Below are 10,505 nucleotides of genomic sequence, written 5' to 3'. Positions count from 1 at the left end.
GTCGTCGTTCATCGTCCGTGGATCCGCCAGGACGGTCGTTTCGGACGATGAACGACGCTGACTGTACAAACGCCAGATTTTCGCCCGATATATGGCCGATGCCGATTATCGGGCGATAAAAATCTGACGTGTGTACACAGCTTAAGTCTTCTATTACAAATGAAGAAAAAAGTCTTACAGGCTTGTAGTTGGGGCACCAAAGAGGGATCTGACAAGAATGTGAGCGGAAAAGCACAGCCTGTGCTTTATTGGTAATGGAAGGTTCAAGCCTCTCCTCTACACCTTTACAACCTTGATGGATGAATGCGACCTCTGTATGATATACTAAATCCAACAAAAACCATCTATATATATATCAATAATAAATATGTACCATACTTTTACCTGAGGATACAGAGTATTAACCTATCCTACTTTTTCCACCTTCACCTTATCACATATATCACCACGCATGTCTGTGTCTTTTATGATTTCCTATGGACCGTTAAGTTTGTACAATACTGTATCCCTGAAGAAGCTCAAGCATGGCAAAACGCGTCGGATCTTGCACAACTATATACGGTCGGGACGTTTGTGTTACTCTCATGGATATTTGTTTGATGACATAGAAATACTGTGTCTAGTATGTTACATCTAGGTCCTGAGAAGTGTTACCAGGATCAAGGTAGTATATTGTATTACGTTATGTAATTTTTGTTTCACAATAATATGCAGCAAATACACATTTGTATTATTCCACACTACTAATAGGCCATAAACCCTTTTCTTCATCTCTTTATACAAGTTTTCAAACGAGTTACATTGTCAAACATCACAATACAAAGTATAAATCCTTGGCTTTATGGTATCCACAGATAGTGAAGCGTTTCACAATATTTATTTGCCTCTTCGGACCAAACCATAATGCCCAGTAGATGTTTTGACTCCACTATGTAAAACATATTAAAATATATATATATATATATATATATATATATTTATATATAACATATTAAACATGTAACTCAGAGTGCAGAACAATCCATACAAACATTTATTCCAAATCTGCTTTTAGCTATAACAAACAGGGTAAACAAGAAACCATCAATGCTGCCAAAACTTTTGCTTCAATATCTTTAAGGGACTAAACCTTTCAGCCTATGCTCAGTTCAATCAATACAATAACCCCTTATTACCACCTTTCCCAATCCCTAACCCTAATGAGACTAATCAGTAAAGTTTTCAAATATCACATAGAAATAACATTATTCCCTTCACCATCCCACCTGACTATCAAGTGAACTCTAACATCACATGACAATTATCTTCATCCTCTTACAATGACCATTTACTACGGCTAACAATTTCATTATGGTCTCTACAATGCCCCTGAGGAAGCCTAAGGGTGAAACGTGTTGATTCAAGATCACTGATCAGGAGATTCAAGATCACTGTCTTGTTTATCTCCAAAATCTACTGACCTATAATTGGCCACAGGATAGATATTTATATAGGTAACTGATAGTAGAACTCTATTTTGAAATGAGACATCTAAACCCCATAATGAAATTAGGGCTAAGGGTCTAGTTTGTCATAAAATAATGTTTGATTGTAAATGTATATGCTAATTACTACTATAAATATAAATTTTGTGACTTATCTTTCTCCTCTCTTGCCTTTCGGCCTTCACGGTTCATTATAAGATGTTCCTTAAAAAATGCAGGAGGTTAATCCAATTTGTTCACATAAATTCACTACATGTCATGTTTTTATTCTCCTAACAGAACATAGGAATGATCCCGGGGTCACTCAGTCTGATATCCTATCCATTAATGAAGAAGACTCAGTCACTATCAGCTGCTCATACAATGACCCACCAGGCCAAGTCCCTCTGTGGAGAGAAGTTTTCTGGAGAGTGGGCAGCCCATCGGGACCCTTTGCCTATCACCCCTCGGAGCTGATGGTTCATCCCAGTTACAGGGGAAGATCTCAGATTATTGGATCAGCTGATCTCCAGATAAATGGGGTCCGCATGTCAGATCACACCACCTATTACTGCTTTGTGATGCTGAAATTCTGCATTGGGAACAACAAGCAGAACTCAACACTCAGATATGGGTCCGGAACACAATTACAGATAATTGAAAAAAATAGAACCTCTGCAGGTATCAGTAATTTCACTTTTAGTATTCTCATCATATGTGTAACACAGAAATGTTTTTCTACACTACAGAATATATATTTGCCAAAGTAAACTTATTTTTTTTTTGTGTTTTGAAAACATCAGGAACCCATCAAAGACCAAGGAAATCATTGCAGGATGATTCCCATGGCTGCATTCATTCATGATGAGCACAGCCCCATTACTCCTGTGTTATTCTATCCAAGAACACATACTACAAGGCTGCAAGGGCAATCAGGGGAGCGGAGCTCTGCTCCCCTGATAGCTCTTGCAGGTCACAAAAAATTTGATCTCAAGTGATCTCATACCTAGTGTAGAAAAGCTGAACTAATCACTCGAAGTATCACCTTGAAACACATAGCTTTATGGTAGACATTAGTTGTTAGCACACACAACCTACTCTAAGATCATGAACATCAAACTGGGGCAATAAGGAAGTTTGAGAACTTAAAGTCTAAGTTGAAAATAGGATGAATTATCAGGAATGGTTTCTTTATCCAGTTCTAGGAATCTAAGACAGTATGGAGTCAGTCAAAATCTATTTTTATGATCAGTTCACCTATAACTGTGCTGGGAAATAAAGGTGAATTTTTATGATATAGTAAGAGAAAATTTCCCTTGTATAACTGGAACTAAATGCTATAATTTTACTTTGTGATCATAGTTTCCTCCATAGCTGCTAAGCAAACTTGCATTTTTCTCATGCTAGACTTGATTTATTAAAGAGGAACTATACTCAAAACTCCCAAAAAAACAAAAACAAAATACACTTACCTTTAATCCCGCTGGGCAGTCTGACCACTCCAGGGGTGTCCAGCATCTAGTCCTGCGTTGCCCCGGAGCCAGCGCTTCGGGCTCCACCATCTGCGTCTTTTCTTCCGGGTTCTTCATCCGACGTCACCCGACCCAGGCGCCAGATCAGGTGATGTAGGATGAAAAAAATGGCAAATTTTTCTCTTTGAGCAAACAGACAAGTATAATAAAGTTTGAAACATATTATTACATTATTTGTTTTTTTAATTCGACTGCTTCAAACTTTATTATACTCATACTATTATATTATACTGTAAAATGTATTTTCATGAAAGACAATGTACTGCTTTTAGACATATAAATCCAGACGGAAAAAAAGCCAGGAGGATAACATAAAAAAAAAAAAAAAAAGATAAATGCAACTGGAGAAGTATTATTATCACCCCCAGTGGCCCATGTCTCCGGCCTCCCCTTCATTCCAGCTCACTTTGCCCCCTGCCACTTTCAGCGGCATCCTGGGATTCCTCTCTCTGACCTACATATCTATATCATAAAAACGTGGAGCTCCTTAAATTGCTGCAAATAATGAGGTTCGAAACCCAAACCCAAAGTATAAATGGTTGGTTCTTTCGTTTTTTTTTTATATAAGGAATACAGCTATTTTTCTTTCTTTAAAAGAAACTACCGTGAGTCCACGGACTGTGAGCAGCACTACCCCTGGCCCAGTACAGATTCCAGGTTAGTGCATCATTTAGCAGCAAAGACTGTGAACATAGGGGGTCATCCATATGTAAATCAGGTACATTTCGGGAAAAAAATCTGGAGGTAATGAGTTTGGAGAAAAAAAGAAATGATAACTTCACCTTTGTGATGAAGATGACGGGTATTATTTACATACTGTAAGACTTGCACAGTTTAAGCAATCCTTCCCAATGGGAGACTGGCAATGGGCATCTAACAAGTGCTGGCTTAAGTCAAGGAATTATGAATGGGTTTTGTTTGCAAACATCTTTATGAACTTTGTGAACCCCAATGAAGTCAACTTTGTTATTCAGTTATAGTCATTTATAAAGGTAATATGAAAAATTCTTGTCAAACAAAAGCAATGAAACATTGGCCACTGCCACTGGGGGAACGTGCCAATGCCCAAATTAATAAAATAAAAAATGAACTAAAACACCGAATCGTCAGCTCCCCTGATACCATCAATAACAACATAGCCGATGTGTTCCCACCTTTTTATAGAAAATCATCAATTACGTCAAACGATTCACCCTTGAAATAGGAGCAAAGGCTATGCAATGAAGAAGCCGGGTTATTTTCATGTAAAACATGTTGGGTCAGAGAGAGAAAGAGAACAGGATAACCATCAAAAAAACCCTGTACTACTACAACTAGGCATTTAAGGGGGGATATGATCACCCTGTATAAATGGTCCATAAAGAGAACAAGGGGGTGCTCTTTGTGTCTGGAGGAAAAGAAGTTTAAGCTCCGGATAAGGAAGGGATTCTTCACTGTAAGGTCTGTGAAAATGTGGAATCGGCTCTAGGAAGTAATTTCAGCAAGTTCTACAGATTGCTTTAATAAAAAGCTGGATGTTTTTCTAGAACCACAGAATATAACTGGAGATTAAAGCTTTAAAGTACACAACAGAGTCTTCTGATCCAGGGAACATCAGATTGCCTCATGGGATCAGGAAGGAAGTTTTTCCTCTGTTGGAGTAAATTGAACCAGACTATAAGGGTTTTTTTTGCCTTCCTCTGGATCATCTATGTCTATAGGGTTCTTATCTGGGATATGTTTATTTCCCTAGTGGTTGAACTTGATGGACTTATCTCTTTTTCTCAACCTAACTAAATATAAAACATCTACAAGATGACTTAAACCAAGATGGCTCTGTAAATGTCAGAGCTGCTCTCTCCAACCCTTGGCCCCTAGGCACAAGTCTATGAGTATTTTAGGGTAAAGGCAGCCTTAGTGTCTGTGTGTCCTGAAGAGTTTATTCTTAAAATCCGGTTTGGGTTTACAGTAAAAAATGCAATAAGTAACGCATCTTTACCATTTGCAGTCAGCAGATGGCACTTTAGAGTTTGTTGATTTCATGTTCTCTGCAGTTCTTTATTACTTTTTTTGTAAAAGAAAAAGAGACATTTTTAAATCTTCTTAAGCTGAATGAGTTGGTGGAGAGACAACTTTCTAATTTCTATTTGACAAGTTTCTGTATAAAATATAAAGGTTGTTAAGTAATATGTACAGTTCATAGGAAAATAGTTCACCATTTATTTTAAATGTATCATAAACTCTATTAATTCTTTTATTTCCTTACAGTGATTTTCGCTGGAGTAGGAGTCCTGCTATTTTTGATTCTCTTGTGCATTGTACTGATCATCCTGAAGAAGAAAGGTGAGAGTTAAATAATTTTGAAGTTTCAATGCATACAATTAAATGATAAATAATTATAAATATATAAAACTGTATATTGCCTTCTAATTAACTCCACGCAGCTTTAATTAACTTATTCTTTTTTTAACTATCATTTATTTTGTTTGTTTTTTGCATAAAAATTTTGAAAATAAAAAATGTTTATAAAAAATTATATTTTGTATACGTTTGCCATACTTTGTAGCAAAAAAACATTATTTATGTATACTTTTTATTTACAGTAAAATTCTACTTTTTAAAAAACTAACATTGGTCAAAGTGGAGAGGAAAAAGAAAAAGTGTTTAGATTTTTGGAATCTTTTTTCTATAGATTTCCTTAAACTTCATCAAAAGACAATATTGTCTATGTACCCTCCCCCTCATAATGTACGTATTACTGTTACAGATTTTACCAACAGCTCCATTTGCTGATGTAATCCCTATTATGTGCAAATTAAAAAAAAACTATTCTTTTGTTGAGACCCATGAAAATACTTTTTACTATATCAGCAATAGTAGAATAGATAGAATAAAAATAAAAAAAACAGCAAATAACGCATTTCTGATTTTAAAAGTTGGGGATTAGATGTTGGGGACCCCTATAAAAACCAATGCACTGGTGCTTCACTAGCTACCCACAATTATTATACTAAAAGTCAATTATGTCCTAAATCAAATACTGCACGGTGAAGATTTCTGCGGTTCCTTTGGCCCCAGTAGTGTTGTAGTTGTTGATTGCAAAAGAGTTCTGCGAGGAGAACAAGGATCAGTCCACTGGAAGTGTTGGATTCCGTACAACCTTCATAAATCATGGTCATTTTGTAGCAAGTGGCAGAACTACAGATCTATGAGCTGCAATGTGGATTTGGCCTGGGAATCCCTTCTGCAGAGATTTTGCACCTTTGCTGATAGTCTTCTAGCTATAGATGAAAGAGCCCCAGAGTTACTTTTGACGAGACCCCTACCAAATAGAATAAGTGGAGAATTTATGTGATTCAAGCATTTATGTGATTCAAGCAACATTTTAGATGTTGATACTCACATTGCAGAGGCGGAATAAAGCAATCAAAGACATTGCACGTATATTTCTATCTCCATGCAGAATCTGGTAGGTGGACGCACTCTATGCCTGGGCCCCGGTGACTTTTTTCCTCAATGGATAGGAGATAGGAGATAGGAGTCTTATAGGAGACTTGTCAAGTTTCCAAAAAGAGAAGGCAATATCTGAGGCACCCAAGTAAAAAAGAGATGATCAGAATCTTTTCATGAAACTATTTATTTGTCCAAGAAAAATAAAACTTCTTCAGGATTGGTGTACACTTTAAGGCTCAAGGGTAGCCGGTATTCCTGGACTCTTCACGTCAGACTTCCCACTTTATATCAAAGCTCTCCTTAACATTAGTGGCCCCCATTTAAAATAAGTAACTCGCCTTTACGATATACTATACTATAAGTCCTTCACCCCTTTATATCAGTGTCCTATGTTTACATCAGAAGCCTCTGAGACCTTTGTCATCACGAGACCGGGTATAACCTAGCTCACAAAAGCCAGCAAAGATCTTCCACTACTGAGTTCCTTTGCTAAACGCTGACAAATGGCACCATCCAATGCAGAGCCAGGAATATTGGTAAAAATCTTCTCTATTAAATCTGAGAGTGGGCAGACAGTGGTCAAAGAAAGGGCTTCTACGGGTCTTGCGGAGTCCATGTCCAAATCCTAGCCCACTACATGGCCAGTTCCCACACCTCTGTTTAAAGCTTAGGAATGCCCATATTGACTTGTGAACATTTCTACTTGTAAAATTGCCACATGGTAATAACCCAATTTTATTATTTTATTTACAGGTGTTATTTGTAGAAAAAAGGAGAGGTAAGTATTATTTTTAATGTTTCAACAATTATTATACCATTGTCCCTTTCCTATAGGCTGACATTGCTGACCGACTTTTATCCGACCTGAGCCTCCAGTATTTCTTGTAGCACTTGCTCAGTGTTTAGATAATGAGTGTGGTTAGCGCTGTGGTTGCAGTTTACTAGCTCTGACGCAATTTTGGCTGCATTGCTGCATGTATGTGGTTTGGGTCAATGGCTTATATAATGTAAAAACCAGAGAATAAGCTAGGCAAATATAACTTGTAGAGGAAAGTCGACAATGACAGTCGATGTATTTTTATGACAAGTTTTCTTTATTTACAACCATTTTTTTTCTTCCAGTAAAAAATTTTCACCTTCAGCTTCAATGGCTCCGCAAAATGATGGTAACAGCAGATCACTTCTCTTCTTTTCACCGTCCCCTTTCCTTTCCCTTCCTTATATATATATTTTTTTTTTGACATTTCCACTACTTCTATTTATTTTCCTAACATTCTTTCTATGCTTCTCTTTTCTTTCCTTCATTTCTTTTCTTTTGATATTTTTTCTTCTTTTTTTTCTTTCTTTTTGCCCGTTCCTGATTTTTCATTCTTTCCTCGTCTTAGTTATCTTCTTTTTCCTTTGGGTTTTTATGCCTGTTCTTCATTTTCACATTCCTCACTTTTCTTTCTATTTGTTGATTTTTTACTCGCCCCTTTTCTATTCCAGTTTTTACCCTTTTTTTCTTTGACTTATTTCTTAAGTATTTCTTACTCATTCACTGTTTCCATTATTTCCTTTTTATTCTCTTTCTTTTCCTCATTTGTATTTTTTTTTTGTTTATCATTCTACCAGTAATTAACTTTTTTTCTCTTTAAGTTCGAGTGTCGAATGTCCCATCCAGTATTACTGCTACTAGCCAAGAGGTGAGAATGACATTCATCCATTTCTTTGGTAGATGTATTTGGATTGACCGGTATATGACTATGTGAAACCCAAACTTAAGCAACTTTCAAACATTTAGATTTGGGTGGACTCCCTCCATTGTATTGTCAAAAAGATCCATTATCAAGATAAAATTCCCTAATTCCTTAATTCTATAGGAACGTCTCAAATCAGGGGATCAGTGACCTCATCGGTGCCACCCACCATACATTCCTCTGCAGCCAGCAGCCGCTCTGCCCAGGAATCTTTTTGACTGTGTGTGTCCTGGTCTGAATCATGTGACTTCCTAGGAGCTGCCCCTTTATCCCGGAGTACTAGAATATTCTACAGATGTGCTCCATCTGCTGGCAGAAGTGCGAACACCACCTGAGCTGCCTCTGCTCAAGCATTCTCTCTAGTGGAGGGTTCTGTTACCTGCTTGTCACATGATCTCCTGTCACATGACTTACTTGGCATTAACCTGAGCGGCAACCCCAAATGTGGCTCAGGGTAAAAAAAAACCTGCCGAAAGCGGTAACCCCGAGCCCAACATGGGGTAGCTAAAAACATAAAAAATAAACACTTACCTGGTCCCATCGGTGCCTTCCAGTGTCCTGCCTGTCCGTGCCCGTCCTCTCAGTGGCCCTGATTCATGAAAGCTCTCCAGGCTGGGGATAATACACTTTCAGAAGTGAAGCTGGGTGATCCACAAAACATGGACTGGATTTTTATTTAAAATTATTTGCTATTTGCTAGCAAATGTTTTGAATCCTGGACCAGATCCATTCCAGGTTTGGTGGATCACCCAGCTTCACTTCTGAAAGTGTATTATCCCCAGCCTGGAGAGCTTTCATGAATCAGGGCCAGTGTGTCTTCTTCCTCTGATCTCTCCCCCGGTGAGTGCGCTGACATTCCCCGGGAGTTTCCGGTGACGTTGGTGCTTTTATCGGCGCATGCGAGGGAGTGTGGGGCGAATTTCAAATTTTTTTGCTTTGGATTCAATACAAAATAACTGTATTGAATCCAATACAAAGTAATCATTATATTATATATATATATATATATATATATATATATATATATACAGTTATATTACAGGTTTCAGTATTTTTGATTTATTTATGCACCCTTGTTTTACCAGATTTTGTGCTTTTTTATTTAAAGTTTAATATTAAATTACTACATTTATTAAAAATTAGAAGTATTTTAGTGAGGTATGCCCAAGAATTAGGCATAACTTTGGTGTCATGGATTCAGATTCTTGATATGTAAATGTGAGGGATTTCTGAATCCTAATTCTTTTTGCAGAAATTCTGAATTAAGACTAAAATAAATCCTATTTAACACTTCCTCTCTATTCCAGGATGCCGGAGGCACGGTTTATGCTCATTTAAATATGGAATCGCTGCAACAGGGTAAAGGTAAAACGAATAAAGAGAGACCTTTAAGCAGTGACAACCAAGTTCTTTATGCTGCAGTTAAGCCTTCCACTGATCAGGTTATATACGCAGCTGTTCACATATCGTAGATGTGGGATTTCTTCAAAAACTACAAAAATTACAGACAGTCACCAGACAGAATATTCAATTTATTATTTGACAGACAAGTTTCTAACATTATGGCATCTTCATATTACAAAATTGAGTATTTTTCATCTGAGACAGATTGAAGGCTGAATAGAGTGAAATATTGCATGTTGGGATCCAAATTTAGCCGGTGTGCTCATCGAATCTTTCATTTCAAGATGACGAAAATGTCCATTTCATCCTATAGGATTATAATTTTGTTATATTTATGAATTACATTTGAAGTCTTCTAAAAAAAAGAAATTTATCTACAATTTTCAAATCACTAAAATAAGGAGGTTGTTCCACTGGGGTTTATATACATGGCAATGATGATGGCCAACGGTTTGGAATAAATGGCTCCACAATATTGGGTTAAATCTGTTCTTTACATCAGCAGCCATGGATGCATTTGGCCAGTAGGACATAAAGGAAAAATGAGCAAGGCTTCATCAAAATCATCAAAGCAGGAACAAGTTTTTCTTTTATTTGGAATTTGTGATGGACATAAGCCAATAGGATACCGTATGTTCTAAGGAGACCACTGTAGTTTATCATAGCTGAATAAACAACTTTTTATTTGCTTTGGGTTCACCTTATCATACTTTGTGTGTATTTTCTCATATGAGCTTAGAAAGCCAAGGTATTTGCAAAACACAAAATTAGGAACTATGAAACCGATCGATGTAGGGAAGTCTTCTACAGGAAGTTGGTTGGTATTGCGTGTTCTTGGAAAGACAAAAGAAAGAAGTGCTCATTATTGCAACTAAAGTTCTTTATTTTGGACAAGCTCAAATTGTTCGGAGCTTGGTGGGTATTCTATGATGTAT

General features: G+C 37.0%; 1 protein-coding gene across 2 annotated transcripts in view; it reads left to right on the top strand.

Annotated features, from left to right (window-relative positions):
• The window catches only part of LOC140322756 (uncharacterized), a 39,475-nt gene extending 29,216 nt beyond the window's left edge, over nucleotides 1–10,259 (top strand). Inside the window, exons 4-10 of one of the 2 annotated variants that reach the window (XM_072399345.1) lie at nucleotides 1,764–2,144; nucleotides 3,593–3,652; nucleotides 5,243–5,317; nucleotides 7,181–7,205; nucleotides 7,550–7,593; nucleotides 8,066–8,112; nucleotides 9,474–10,259. In XM_072399345.1, coding sequence (XP_072255446.1) covers nucleotides 1,764–2,144; nucleotides 3,593–3,652; nucleotides 5,243–5,317; nucleotides 7,181–7,205; nucleotides 7,550–7,593; nucleotides 8,066–8,112; nucleotides 9,474–9,638 — 797 coding nt within the window. In that variant the 3' untranslated portion in view covers nucleotides 9,639–10,259. The remainder of the gene's footprint in view (nucleotides 1–1,763; nucleotides 2,145–3,592; nucleotides 3,653–5,242; nucleotides 5,318–7,180; nucleotides 7,206–7,549; nucleotides 7,594–8,065; nucleotides 8,113–9,473) is intronic. The other variant, XM_072399346.1, reaches the window with a different exon arrangement.
• Nucleotides 10,260–10,505: the final 246 nt, after the last annotated feature.

This window comes from Pyxicephalus adspersus, chromosome 2 (genome assembly GCF_032062135.1).
Source record: "Pyxicephalus adspersus chromosome 2, UCB_Pads_2.0, whole genome shotgun sequence".
Lineage (NCBI taxonomy): Eukaryota > Metazoa > Chordata > Amphibia > Anura > Pyxicephalidae > Pyxicephalus > Pyxicephalus adspersus.
This window is presented reverse-complemented; position numbering and strand designations above follow the sequence as displayed.